Raw genomic sequence first — 15403 nt, forward strand, 5'->3', positions numbered from 1 at the left:
GATTCTGTTTGGGGCAGAAATCACACCAAGAAACACCACCACTGCTAGTCGCAAGAGATTGAGGAGGAAGTTAACGCCAGGAGTTTAATTCTGAGGACATGGCTGCAATGCTACAACTGTACAGGGCAGGGCGTTGGTGAGACCACACCCGGAGTACTGCATACAGATTTTGTCACCTTATTTAAGGAGGGATATTCTTGCTTTCGAGGCAGTTCACTGGGTTGATGCCCGAGATGAAGGGGTTGTCTTATGAAGAAAGGTTGAGCAAGTTGGGTCTATACTCTTTGGAGTTTAGAAGAATGAGAGGTGATCTTATTGAAACATATAAGATTCTGAGGGGGCTTGACAAGATAGATGCTGAGAGGATGTTTCCCTTTGTGGGGGAATCTAGAACTAGGGGCCATAGTTTCAGAATAAGGGGTCACCCATTTAAAATGGAGATGAGGAGGAATTTCTTCTCTCAGAGGTTTGTGCATCTTTGGAATTCTCTACCCCAGAGAGCTGTGGAGGCTGGGTCATTGAATATATTTAAGGTGGAGCTAGACAGATTTTTGAACAATAGAAGAGTCAAGGGTTATGGGGAGCGGGCCAGAAAGTGGAGTTAAGGCCAAGATCAGATCAGCTATGATCTTATTGAATGGCGCAGCAGGCTCGAGGGACCAAATGGCCTAAACTTGCTCCTATTTCTTATGTTCTTATTCTGAAAGAAGTTCCATAACCTCACCAGAGTTCTCAAGATAAGAATCTTGCCGATCACCTCAACAACTCTCGCCTCACATTTGCACCATATGATTCCTCGCTACTCACAATATTCACCTCCCCACTTTCCTTCACTCTCCAAAAATCACTGCAACACACTTCAGTCCACCTCCTTCTTTCTGCACTTCCTAATCTCACCACTACTGCAATCCTCACTTTCCCAGACCTTATACACACCATATAATAAGAACATAAGAAATAGGAGTAGGCCATACGGCCCCTCGAGCCTGCTCCACCATTCAATAAGATCATGGCTGATCTGATCATGGACTCAGCACCACTTCCCTGCCCGCTCCCCATAACCCCTTATCCCCTTATCGTTTAAGAAACTATCTTAAATTTATTCAATGACCCAGCTTCCACAGCTCTCTGAGGCAGCGAGTTCCACAGATTTACAACCCTCTTAGAGAAGAAATTTCTCCTCATCTCAGTTTTAAATGGGCGGCCCCTTATTCTAAGATCATGCCCTCTAGTTCTCATCTCCCCCATCAGTGGAAACATCCTCTCTGCATCCATTTTGTCAAGCCTCCTCATAATCTTATATGTTTCGATAAGGTCACCTCTCATTCCTCTGAATTCCAATGAGTAGAGGCCTAACCTACTCAATCTTTCCTCATAAGTCAACCCCCTCATCCCCGGAATCAACCTAGTGAACCTTCTCTGAACTGCCTCCAAAGCAAGTATATCCTTTCGTAAATATGGAAACCAAAACTGCATGCAGTATTCCAGGTGTGGCCTCATCAATACCCTGTATAGCTGTAGCAAGACTTCTCTGCTTTTATACTCCATCCCCTTTGCAATAAAGGCCAAGATTCCATTGGCCTTCCTCATCACTTGCTGTACCTGCATACTATTCTTTTGTGTTTCATGCACAAGTACCCCCAGGTCCTGCTGTATTGCAGCACTTTGCAATCTTTCTCCATTTAAATAATAACTTGCTCTTTGATTTGTTTTGCCAAAGTGCATGACCTCACACTTTCCAACATTATACTCCATCTGCCAAATTTTTGCCCACTCATTTAGCCTGTCTATATCCTTTTGCAGATTTTTTGTGTCCTCCTCACACATTGCTTTTCCTCCCATATGAACTATAGGATCATGACAGACACAATCTAAACACGTCACAAGGATGCCACTAAGACACTCTATTCTTTTTTACAGAAGAAAATTGCGCATAGCTTGCGACAGGAGCCTGCAAACGGAGAAGGCCAAGCCTGCCTCTTTATCCTCTACCCTGTGGTTGAAAATGTGCTGGCCATCACGGTTAGGGGGAGAGTCATACGAAAGTGGCCATGATGAGTGGGAGCGCTGGAGGAGACATCCTGCAGGTTTTCTTTGCCTCTTATCCACTTTTCCCCTTTTTACTTCCATCTCTCCATCGACAATCGGCATGATAAGCTTCAGCCATTTCTAACTGTTCACCCTTCACACTTACCCTTCAACTAGCACCAGCAAAAACAGATTGACTGGTCGTTTATCTCATTGATGTTTGTGGGAGCTTGTTATGTTCAAGTAGTCTGCTGCATTTGCTTATATAACAGTGACTACACTTCAAAAGTAATTCATTGGCCGAGAAGTGCTTTGGGACATCCTGAGGATGTGAAAAGTACTATAGAATGATTTTTTCTTTCCATTGTCATATATTTGTAATTTAAAAATATAAATAATTAAGAGAATAATTCTTTTGTTGAGAAAAATGGGGATATACTTTGAAGAATAAGTATTCCTGTATATTTAAATTCCCCAATAACTAATTTTGAAAAATATTAGCACAATAAATTCTCATTTTATACTGATGAAAACAGTAATCTTTACCTCCTCTGGCATAAATGGTTCGCACAAATGTTTTAGCTTCATTCACATTGTCCGGAGTTGCTTGAAATATGGAATCTCTCCATGTTTCAGCATTATGATCAAAGATAATAATTGCAAAATGATCCTGTGTGTCCATATCATCTAAAATTTTTATAAGAGCTTCATTTGTCTGGAAGGGATGAAACATCAGTCAGCAACTGTAACTTAAGAGCATGGACTTTACCAATCACATTAACTGTAGAGCACAACAGGCTTTGATAGCATTTTCCTCAACATGTTGCTGTGCCATGAAGATGGCCCCTATGAATCACAGACAAACACTCAATGAATAAGAGCGTGCACCGGTAACTTTGACCAAATAATTTGAAACTGACTTGCACTCAAATAGATTTAAGAAGTATGCTGTGGGAACTGTATACAATGTTATTGTTAATTGCTCCTTAAATCAGAAGTAGCAAAGTAGAATTTAACTCTGTGTTACAGCAACATTTGCAAGAGATTCATACTAAAGCGATGATGCCATATTTATGAAATAAGATCATAAGAACATAAGAAGTAGGAACAGGAGTAGGCCATACGGCCCCTCGAGCCTGCTCCGCCATTCAATAAGATCATGGCTGATTGGATCATGGACTCAGCTCCACTTCCCCGCCCACTCCCCATAACCCCTTATCCCCTTATCGTTTAAGAAACTGTCTATTTCTGTCTTAAATTTATTCAATGCCAGCTTCCACACAGCTCTCTGAGGCAGCAAATTCCACAGATTTACAACCCTCTGAGAGGAGAAATTTCTCCTCTGCTCTGTTTTAAATGGGTGGCCCTTATTCTAAGATCATGCTCTCTAGTTCTTGTCTCCCCCACCAGTGGAAATATCCTCTCTGCATCCACCTTGTCAAGCCCCCTCATAATCTTATACGTTTCGATAAAATCACCTCTCATTCTTCTGAATTCCAATGAGTAGAGGCCCAACCTACTCAACCTTTCCTCATAAGTCAACCCCCTCATCCCCGGGATCAACCTAGTGAACCTTCTCTGAACTTTCTCCAAAGCAAGTATATCCTTTTGTAAATATGGAAACCATATGAACAAAACATTAGCTTGTCTTTTCTTTTTACAAATGCTGCATATTTCCAGCATTTCTGCTTTGTTTCAAGAATGTTTGTCTGCATGTTGTGCCGGGGTGCGGGGGAGATAACCATCAAATACAGCTTTGCTCCTAAGCAGCCTTTTCTTAATGTCGGGCCATTTATAGACCTATAAATTGCTGATAGCAATAGACCTATCGATGATTTTGTAGGAGGGTAGCTCCTCTCCAAAACCTGTGTAAATTATACTTGAAAACTCTTGTATTTCGTTTTAGACTGAACTGTCCCGTGCATTGCTCATAATAAAGCCGGTAAAGCTGAGGTTTTGTTTGTTTACTTCCGTGGTCATTATACAGTGGGAGCTGAGTGAGGTGCCGATTAACTATATCAGTTAATCCATCCCGAGAGAAAGAAGCCTCCTTTTTACCCCTACATCAATTAATGCTATATTAACAATATTAATTTAAGAACGTAGGAGTACATGTTGTAGTCTGTAGTTAATCTAGTAAGACATCTGCATACACTTATTGTGGTCTTTGTTAGGTTAGAATGAACACACGTCCATTATTTCCTATTGATCCAAAGATAGGATGAGTCTGTGCTCTCTGTCTATCAGTGGAAATTCACGTGCTGAACTGAAATAATCAGTGTTTGTGGCCCTATTGACTGATAATCAATCACCTGATGGCATGCCTGATATCAATAGTGTTTCCTTACTGCTGGAGCAGTGCAATGAAGCACCAATGCAGATTGCCACAGAGGTCGGGTAGACAGACTCAATCTTTCATGCCACCAATATGCCCGTCTCCATCAGCTGCTGTGTGGAGGCACTGAATGTGGGGAGGGAAAAGTCAGAAGCATACTTTTCCCCGGAACGCTTATCTGCTTCCTACTGACCCATTGAACAACATGTGATGTCATTTGTGCCTCCAGCTCTGAAGGACACAAAATCTAGACTGACACTCCAGTGACGTACTTAGAGAATGCTGTTCAGTTGGAGGTGCCATCTTTTGGATGAGGTGTCTGTCTGCCTCTCAGGGAATGTAAAAGACCCCATGACACTACTTCAAAGAAGAGCAGGGGAGTTATCTCCAGTGTCCTGGCCAATATTTCTCCCTCAACCAACATCACTAAAATGGATTATCTGGTCATTATCATACTATTTGTGGGACTTTGCAGTGCGCAAATTGGTTGCCACATTTCCTACATTGCAACAGTGATTACACTTCAAAACATCATTGGTTGTAAAGCACTTTGTGACATCCTGAGGTCAAGAAAGCTGCTATATAAATGAAATATTTTTCTGCTTTCTCATATTGGTGGATGTGTGGATCAAGTTAGTCACTATTTTGGGGGCAGGTTGTGTAGACCTGTGAAGTAAATAGCAAGAGAAAAACAGAGGGATTCCTATCCTTCCCTCCTGCACCAAAAACGTTTCTTACCTGCTGCATTTTAGTCCCCGACATAGATCCGCTGTGGTCTATCACAAAGATAACGTTTTTAGGGATTCGGGATAGATTAGCGGGTGCGAAATGATGTACAAAATATCCATTTACAATCTGAAAAAACATAAAATCAAAACTCAGCAGAATAATCAGCAGAGTCATCAGAGGCTTGCATTTTAAGTATAATTTTCAATTACCTGAACACTACCAGCAGACAGATCTCTATTGACATCATACTGTATGATGAAGTCTCCATCCAGAATTGTTTCATGACAATCAGGACACTTGCGCTGTTGCTCAAGCGTTGGTTTGAAGGAAACGTGCGCCTGAATGAAGCAGTGACTCAATGTTAATTTATCCAGTTATTGTTCCAGTAAAGCTTTTATTTAAACAAAAAATATGAACAAAGCCACATACCCTTGTTGCAGTAAGAGTCTTTTTCACAATTGAAGTCAGATTATTTATTAGGAACTTTGCATCAACATCCAGAAAGGCAATGCCTTGTGGTTCAAAAACATGTACATCAATCTGGAAACAGCAATTCAAAATATAGTATTTAATCGCCAAGTAGAAAAATCAAACAGAGCCAAAGCTAAAATATATTGGTAATGTTGCTACTTTAGAAATATACCTGGAAATGATTGACAAGTTGCTTGGGTTTTACTCTGATGTTCATCTCATATTTCCCCAGGTTACGTTTTAATAATTCTTCATAAGTTAATTCAAATGTGACTTTTTTGGCTGGTCCAATATTAACTGACACTTTAAATTTCTCCATTTTTCTTCCAGATGCTCTTTGGAAATCAGAAAACAAAATGCAGAAGTTAAAATGTTATTGTCACGTACACACAAGATAATGGACATACTGGTGATATACTGAGGAAAGGTTCTTATTGTCTTCCTGTCATGTGCTGCTGTCCCACTGTGACATTTACATCATACTGACTAAAGCTGTTAATCAAGAATGTCAATATTTAGGAGCAGCAAAAGAAAGTCTTGCATTTATATCGCGTCTTTCCCAATCTCAGGACGTCCCAAAGTGCTTCTCAGCCACTGAATTACTTTTGAATTGTACTCACTGTTGTAATGTAGGGAAACGTGGTGACCAACAAGGTCCCACAAACAGCAATGAAGGCGTGGCTCAAGACATCCACAAGGAGGCCAAATACTGAGATCCAGGAGAGATATAATGAAAGCCACATTTCCACCAGATGTGTCATAGAGCAGACAATAGGCATGCTCAAAATGCACTTCAGATGCCTTGAGAGATCTGGAGGAACCCTTCAGTATGCACCAGCCAGGGTCTCCAGAATCGCTGTGATCTGCTGCTTCTGCATAACATAGCACATCAACGAGGATTAGCCGTGCATGAAGAGCCAGGCACTGAGCGTACAGCCTCTTCAGAGGAGTAGGAGGACCATCAGTTGGAAGACTAGGAGGAGGAGGATCGGTGGAACCTGCAGTCCGCATCCCACCAGCACCCAAGCACCTTGCTGCCCAGGAGTCTTGGTATGGCCTCATCATGGCCAGATTTACTTAACGTCATGCAGTACAACCATGTGGCTGGTACACGCTGCGCCAAATTCCCACCACCCCACAACAACACCATAAAGCATCGCTCCAATGAGCAAGCCACTCCTTTCACATTGACCACCGTTGCTGGAGGTAACGTTATATGTCATCATTCACTCCAACTCACTAAGCCACTTCCACAAAAATTTGCCCATGACGAGAGTCGTGAAAATAAATATTTTTATCTGTGACATCACAGTAACGGAAGCTTTACACAAACATTTATTAAAACACCTAAGTGGTTACCCTTGTGCATCTAACTGTGATTCATCTTTCTCTTGCGCATGCTTATACGAGGTGCTACCTCTGTGGCATCAGCAGAGGTAGAGGCCTGCTCGCATCGCTGCTGCAACCGCATAGACATTTTTTGTGGATGTCATCTGGGTCTTGGAGCCTCTGATAGTCCCGCCAAAGTCTGATCCTCCTGCAACTGTGCAGGGGCAGACTCGGCCATCATGATCTGAGGAGCCATCTGGGGCTCTGACTGTTGGGGGAGGCGGGGAGAAATGGAAGCACTTTGAGAGGAGCCTCCACTTTCATGTCCCCTCTCTCCGTCATCCCTCTTATGTCCCACCTGCACTTCCCTGCTAGCAAGGAGCTGGAGAGCACCTCTGCTCACAGCTGAGCAGAGCTGGGAACATCCTGCGCCCTCCAGCGAGGAGTCTCCACTGCTGACCCTGTCTCCACCATCTGCTCTTGCTCACTTGTGACCTGTGAGACACCAGGTGACAATACTACTCTATCTCACGTGGCACCCACAGAGGTGTGCATAGCTGCGCTGGATGCGCTTATGTCTGGTGATGGTGCACCCTCAAAGACTGGAGGCTCCTCTGAGGAATCCTCTTCCTCATCCTCCTGGACAGTGGGGGCTCTTGCTGGACCGTGGGAGAGTAAAGAGATGAGTTAGATATGTCATATCAAGAATGGGTACAGATACCATAATGCACATGATGAATATTCACAGGCTGCTGACATCAGTCCCCATATGGGTGACTGTTGTATGCCATGTGGCTGTATGAGATGTAATTCTGTCACCAGGTTGCTGAGATGTCCCCCTCTCTCCGCCTCCCACCTCCAGCTGCTCTACGACTCCGGGCACTTCCAAAACAACCTCGTCTGCTGATTTTAAGGTGGCGAAGGGTGAAATGCCACCTCCAGTCCTCTCCCTCATATTGTGTGCTCTCTTTTCCTGCTAGGCGGGAAAGAAGAGAAGGTTGAGTGAGTGAGATGGAATGAGTGTAAGGAATGGATGGGTTACATCTTTAGAGATGACTATGAGGGAGCGGCCTGGCAATGCCAAGTGGCCTCCTTTTGTGTTGTTACTTGTATGATTGCATTAGGATGAGGGTGAGGGGTGGTTAGTCAGATGGGGATGTGATAATGTAGATAGAGAAAGAGGGATGGGTGGACGTGCAAAGTATGTTGGCGTGATGTGCAAGAGCAGGATTGGAAAGGCAGAGTGATGGGGATGTGATGAGAGGCACAGCAGGATGAAGTTTATTGTGGCTTTGCACACAACTTTCCTGATCTAATGTGATCATTGAAACATTTGAGGTACTACATCCATGTCCTCCTGAAACCACTCTGCTGTTGACCTCCTTTGTTATTTGGAGCCAGGTTCCTTTGGTCTCCAGGGGAGGTCTCTTCTGCCCATCCTAAGGGAAGAGGATCTGCTTGCGTGCTCTCACAACCTCCACAAGCATATGGAGGGAGTCATCTGAGAACCTGGGTGCAGCCCTCTGTCTCTGTGCAGTTATGTCTGGCACTGTTTGGAACACTCCAATGGTGCAGTATAGTGGCTGCATGGTCCTAGATGAACCTTCAAATGCAATGTGGCCATGGCTCCTTGAAATATCCCAGCTGAAAAAGCTTCATCGAGGATGTCATCAGACCTGCGCCATTTAATAGGGCCGGGTAATGCGCAGGACGGCCTTAATCGGAGCCATTAGTGGAAAATCGATCTCCGCAGCGGGATGGAAAGAAGAACGGAGTTGTGACCCACCACGGCGACCGCCCATACCTGACCCGCTCAGGTACAGAACATTCCGGCCCATGTACCTGTTCTCATTTCTTTGCAGTTGGTACTTACATGGTCATTATCCCACAGAGTTTCACTTGTCAAATAGTGTGGGGAATAAATTAATGAAGAATGGAGGTCCTCACTTAAATGATATGAATTTGTCCTTACTTCACAAGTCCCGCAGTCTGTCCCCGTGAAACTGCCTGTTGGTACTGCCGCTGAGCAACTTCTTTCTCTTTCACAGCTCCCACATATGTCACTCCATCTAGAGTCCTACAGAGGGAGAAACCACATGAATGTTATATATCCAGAACCTGATTCATTCGACTTCTCCTCTTGTACATCTTCCACTGGTCTCTTCTTACATTTTCTTTATTTTCAAAAAAAAAATCTTTGCACAAAACACAAATAAGATTTGTAATAATCACATTTGGCTTATCTTTTAGTTGGTAGAAGATCTGTTGATAAAATATTTATTCCTGTCACAAATAGAAGCAGTGGATAGAGGAGAGAGAGCTATTCTGTATAATCGTTAATTCAGATACTCAATCCATATTAACATAGGCATCTTGCAATAACTTGAAGCTAATTAGCAGATTTAACCCACTTCTTAATTCCATTCATACGCACCAATTTAATACACATCTAATTATTAATTACTTTACTATATTTTAACTCCTATTTATGCACCTAGCAGGACAATCTTGAAAAGACTGAGTGGGTACTGAATGCATAAAAATGAGTGGAAGTTTGTCTAGGAAACAGTTGAGGATATCTCTGAGACAGAGAGACAAGGAGGACGATGTCAGGAGCTGGAGAGGAGAAACTTGGAAGCAGGGAGCAAGGAGGAGAAATTTCAGAAACAGGGAGGGGTCAATCCTAAAGTTTGAGAGTTTGCAATCTCTACGGGACATTGAGGTTGCAACATCATTCAAAATTGTTTTATGTAAATCGGGGTCATATTGATGTAATAATCGTGCCCGATTTGCATAAATTCATGAGGCATCTGCCTGCTTTTGGAAGGTGCCTAAGTAGCCTGAAGAACCTTGCAGGTTAAGATCGCAGGCAGCGAAAAAGGGGCAACATAAGAACATAAGAAATAGGAGCAGGAGAAGGCCATTTGGCCTCTCGAGCCTGCTCCACCATTCAATAAGATCATGGCTGATCTAATCTTGGCCTCAACTCCACTTTCCTGCCCATTCCCCATAACCCTTGACCCTCTTATCATTCAAAAATCTGTCTATCTCCATCTTAAATATATTCAATGACCCAACTTTCACAGCTGGGGTAGAGAATTCCAAAGATTCACAACCCTCTGAGAGAAGAAATTCCTTCTTATTTCCATTTTAAATGGGCGACCCCTTATTCTGAAACTATGGCGCCCAGTTCTAGATTCCTGTATGGGGGGAAACATCCTCTCTGCATCTACTCTGTCAAGCTCCCTCAGAATCTTATATGTTTCAATAAGATCATCTCTCATTCTTCTAAACTCCAATGAGTATCGGCACAACCTGCTCAACCTTTCTTCATAAGACAACACCTTCATCTCAGGGATCAACCTAGTAAACCTTCTCTGAACTGGCTCCAATGCAAGTATATCACTCCTTAAATAAGGAGACCAAAACTGTACACAGTACTCCAGGTGTGGTTTTACCAATGTCCTGTGCAGTTGTAGCAGGACTTCTCTGCTTTTATACTCTATCCCCCTTGCAATAAAGGCCAACATTCCATTTGCCTTCCTGATTACTTGCTGTACCTACATGCTAACTTTTTGCGTTTCATGTACAAGGACCCCCCAGATCCCTCTGTACTGCAGCATTTTGTAATCTCTCCCCATTTAAATAAACCGAAGTGGATAACTTCACAGTTTCCCACATTATGCTCCATCTACCAAATTCCGGCAAGTTTCAAGCAGGAACGAACCTGATCAGTTTTAACTGTCCATCTGACCGGTTTCTGCTGGGTGGGTAAGGTAAAAAATAAGCCCCTAAATAAGTTGGGTCGAGACCCTGACAGTGCAACTTGGACATGGTCAGTGGAAAGGAATGGGCTTGGTGGGCCAAATTACCTCTTCTGATGATACAAAGCTAGGTAGGAATGTAAGTTGTAAGGTGGGAGCAAAGTTATCCACTTTGGTAGGAAAAATAGAAAGGCATAGTATTTTTTAAATGGTGAGAGATTGGGAAATGTTGGTGTTCAGAGGGGCCTGGGTGTCCTTGTACATGAATCAATGAAAGTAAACATGCAGGTACAGCAAGCAATTAAGAGAGCAAATGGTAAGTTGGCCTTTATTACAAGAGGATTTGAGTATAAGAGTAAAGACATCTTACTACAATTATATAGGGCCGTCGTGAGACCACACCTGGAGTATTGTGTACAGTTTTGGTCTCCTTACCTAAGGAAGGATATACTTGCCAAGGAGGGACTGCAGACTGATTCCTGGGATAGCAGGATTGTCCTATGAAGAGAGATTGAGTACACTAGGCGTATGATCTCTAGAGTTTAGAAGAATGAGAGGTGATCTCATTGTAACATACAAAATTCTTACAGGGCTTGACAGGGTAGATGCAGATAGGATGTTTTCCCTGGTTGGGGAGTCTAGAACCAGGGGTCACAGTCTCAGAATAAAGGGTTGGCCATTTCGGACTGAGACGAGGAGAAATTTCTTCACCCAGAGGGTGGTGAATCTTTGGAATTCTATACCTCAAAGGGCAGTGGAAGCTCAGTCATTGAGCATATTCAAGACAGAGATCAATAGATTTTTGGAATCAAGGGATATGGGGATAGTGCAGACAAGTGGACTTGAGGTAGAATATCAGCCATGATCTCATTGAATGGCAGAGGAAGCTCAAGGAGCCAAATGGCTTATTCCTGCTCCTATTTCTTATGCTCTCATTCTATATTTTATGTCCTAACATTATGTGAACATTTTTTTCATTTCAATTGCCACATGACCTTGGACCTGGTGTATTGGTGATTATAGTAGTGAAGGCCCCAAGGCTCTACTGGTTATACTGCTGTAGAATCTAGAGTTTTTCAGCTTATAGCACTGTGAACTATATATAGTAAGACTGCACAGTGAAACAGAGATTGACTGCCATAATACTATGGATGCTGGAAATCTGAAATAAAAACAGAAAATGCTGGAAATACTCAGCAGGTCAGGCAGCATCTGTAGAGAGAGAAACAGAGTTAACGTTTCAACAACAACTTGTATTTATATAGTGCCTTTAACATAGAGAAACGTCCCAAGACGCTTCATCAGGTCGATAACTCTCCGTCAGAACTGGAAAAAGTTAAAGGTGTAACAGATTTTTAAGCAAGTGTCAGGGCAAGGAAAGGAGGGCATGGAGGAAAGAACAAAATGGAAGGTCTGTGATAGGGTGGAAGGCAGAAGAGATTACGAGACTAACGGGATGCTGGCACAAGGCAAAAGGAGATGGTAATGGGACAAGTTAAGAAACAAAAGGTAAATCTAGAGCGTATGTAAATGGAAAAATCATCAACAGCTGCCATGGGAAAGAGAAAAAACATAGAAAAAAAAATAGGGGTAGGGGTTACGATCTGAAATTTTTGAACTCGATGTTGAGTCCAGAAGGCTGTAAAGTACCTAAACGAAAGATGAGATAAAGTGACAGGCGACCAGAAGCTTGGGGTCACGCTTACGAACTGAACAGAGGTGTTCTGCAAAGCAGCCACCCAATCTGCATTTGGTCTCCCCACTGTAGAGGAGACCACATCGTGAACAGCGAATACAGTATACTAAATTGAAAGAAGTACAAGTAAATCGCTGTTTCACCGGGAAGGAGTGTTTGGGGCCCTGGACAGTGGGAAGGGAGGAGGTAAAAGGGAAGGTGTTGCATCTCCTGCACTTGCACGGGAAGGTGCCGTGGGAAGGGGAGGGAGCACTCGGGGTGATTGAGGAGTGTCACGGAGGAAGCAGTCCCTTCGGAATGATGAGGGGGAGGGGGGGGAAGATGTGTTTGGTGGTGGGATCACGCTGGATATGGCAAAAATGGCAGAGGATCATCTGTTGAACGTGAAGGTGGGTAGTGTGAAAGGTGAGGGCAAGGCGAACCCTATTGTGGTTTTGGGAAGGAGGAGAAGAAATGAGAGCAGAAGTGCGGGAAATGGAACAGATGCGGTCGAGGGCAATCCTCTGTTGAGGAAAAAGGAAGACATAACGGAAGCACTAGTATGGAAGGTGGTGTTGTCAGAACAGATGCGACGGAGAAACGGAGAATGGAATAAAGGAAGCGGGTGGGAGGATGTGTAGTCTGCCTGTTTTATTGTGTAACCCATTGCATTGATCTGTGTAGTTCACCTGTTTCAATTTAACAGAACTGATAGTTTATTCTCAGTGTTGTTCCCTCATTAATGGATAAATTCTAAATCCACCAGTAAGGAAGCAACACTGAATACAAACTTTTTAAAACCACAGTCTCCCGAATTCAAACAGGCAAACCCAGTGACCTACAAAATATATAATCCGAGATACAAATGGCATGGCAATTTCAAATAGATCCACTGAATTCTAAACAGTTTATTGTTAGTAGACTTGAGTAGTGCTCTTATGTGTATTTAATTACACAAAGTAAAATTTTAATTTGGCAGAAATGGCCAATCAGTAGTAATGGCTTTGCAACAAGCAAAACATGGCAAAACTAAGAAACTAATATTTTTACTGATAACTATAGGCCTCTAAGGTGCACAAATAAGCTAAGCATCATGACAGAACATTTAGACATGCTGCAATTTGTACTAGCAAAATGAATTTGTTGAGATAGAAACACATAGGTCTTTTTTTATCTTTGGTTTTATATGCAGTATTTATAAAACATTCAAACAATATATATAAAATGTCCACACATATATATAAAAGTGCTCTTTCACGTTTGACTGAATAAACCGAGCTGATACACACATGCTGAAGTTGGTGATGAAGGCTGTTTTGGGTAGTTCCACGTCGAAGGCGGCTTCTCTCGACTCATTTGCTCGATTTACCATTCGGCTGATTACCACATTGTGAGCAAATCGAGATGTAACTTTGCAATCAATCTTCATACTGTAGATTTCAAGCTCCCTCACAGGCTGAAGGGAATTAAGGGGTAATATTTCAATGAGAAGTGACTGATTCAAGAACGTAAAATAACTGGAAAGATCAGACTTAATTTAAATTAGTGCTGTATGTTGTTCTACTGGAACATTAGCGATAAAGTGGGTCTAATATTTTTACTATAAATGGTCACAGTGTATGAATGGTACTCTTTACAAAATCACACCCCCAATTAATCATTAAAACAAAAACAATCAAACTATTGTTCAGAGAATGAAGAGAATTTAACAGAAGTAATAAAAATCACCCAGCATATTAAAAAAATGAAATTGTTGCTGAAATAAATATAACAGAGAAATCAAACCTACTTTTGTGCCATGTCCCTCGGTGCTTCTTTTCTGTTGCCAGCCAGTAGAAAGACCAACACATCAATGTTACAAAATGCATTCATTGTAGTTGAAGTACTACATAGTAACTGAGATTTATGTACAAAATACTCACGGTGATACAGTATTATTTAGTGTAATTGATAATAGAATTACATATTGCTAAACTTACAGGAAAGACATGATCCTTTAGGGCAAAGATTGTCCTCGAGATTTCATTTGGTAAAGTTACTGAGATTGTTGCATTGAATCATTCTAATTTGCATTAGTGGGTAGGCAGTTCAATAATAGTTTCAATCGTAATGTGTGAGACTTGTAAATCGCGACTGGTGAGAACAACGCGTGATATGATTGGAATTGCTAAAAGCTCAGACATGAAACATCAATAGTTAATCCTTTTATATTTTACTTGCAACAATATTTTGCAGTGATTAATTGAAGCACAGTAATATTACATGTATGCATTGGATTAACTGCTGAATACCTTCAGTGCTCTTCCGCCCAGTTTCAGAACATTTGACCATCGATTCACATTATCAATCTGCTTGAATAATTTTTTTTTAAGTTTAAACAGTAATTCAGTGAATTAACAAAATTATTATAAATATTTGATAATATAAGTCGTACATTACCTTATGATGTTCTGATTCCGTTATTATGAAATCAGAGGATATTAATCCGGGAATAGAAATGAGTAAAAAATAGGACAGCATTCTCTTCATCTTGAACAATACTGTGCTGTCAAAAGAGCCACGAGAAACTAGGCTTTATTCTAAGCTCTGTTAATAAGCAACAGTGACATTGACCCTACTGCCTAAAATTGACAGAAAGTGTTGACCCAACAGAGAATGTAATGTAAACACACAGCATATTTAAAGCAAAGATGTTTTTACGCAAATTATGCAATCTGATCCAAAGAGTAGTCTGTATATGGAGCTCAACATTGAAATATAAATGAATTAATTATTTTAGTCCCAGTGGCCCATAACTTCACAGGGTCCTGGCCATGGAAGGGGCCCCGATGTAGTCGAGGTGGCCAAGTGAGCTGAGGTATACCAGCCTCCACAAGAGCATATGTGGGCCCCATCAACAGTGACGACACTCCAAAAGTACTTCATTGGCTGTAAAGTGCTTTGAGAGGTCCAGTGGTCATGAAAGGCTCTATATAAATGCAAGTCTTTCTTTCTTTTTCATCCAGGCCAAGCCTGGAAACCAGCCTAGAACCCTAATGAATTTCAAAATACAGATCAACCCACTGAATCAGG

General features: G+C 42.0%; 1 protein-coding gene across 1 annotated transcript in view; it reads right to left on the minus strand.

Annotated features, from left to right (window-relative positions):
* LOC139276763 (inter-alpha-trypsin inhibitor heavy chain H3-like) overlaps positions 1-14860 on the minus strand; it is a 77605-nt gene extending 62745 nt beyond the window's left edge. The window contains 10 exon segments of the mRNA XM_070894772.1: positions 2575-2743; positions 5102-5218; positions 5302-5430; positions 5522-5632; positions 5736-5898; positions 8865-8969; positions 13621-13787; positions 14121-14150; positions 14623-14679; positions 14771-14860. Of these exon segments, the coding sequence (XP_070750873.1) occupies positions 2575-2743; positions 5102-5218; positions 5302-5430; positions 5522-5632; positions 5736-5898; positions 8865-8969; positions 13621-13787; positions 14121-14150; positions 14623-14679; positions 14771-14860 (1138 nt within the window).
* Positions 14861-15403: the final 543 nt, after the last annotated feature.

This window comes from Pristiophorus japonicus, chromosome 12 (assembly GCF_044704955.1).
Source record: "Pristiophorus japonicus isolate sPriJap1 chromosome 12, sPriJap1.hap1, whole genome shotgun sequence".
Classification (NCBI taxonomy): domain Eukaryota; kingdom Metazoa; phylum Chordata; class Chondrichthyes; family Pristiophoridae; genus Pristiophorus; species Pristiophorus japonicus.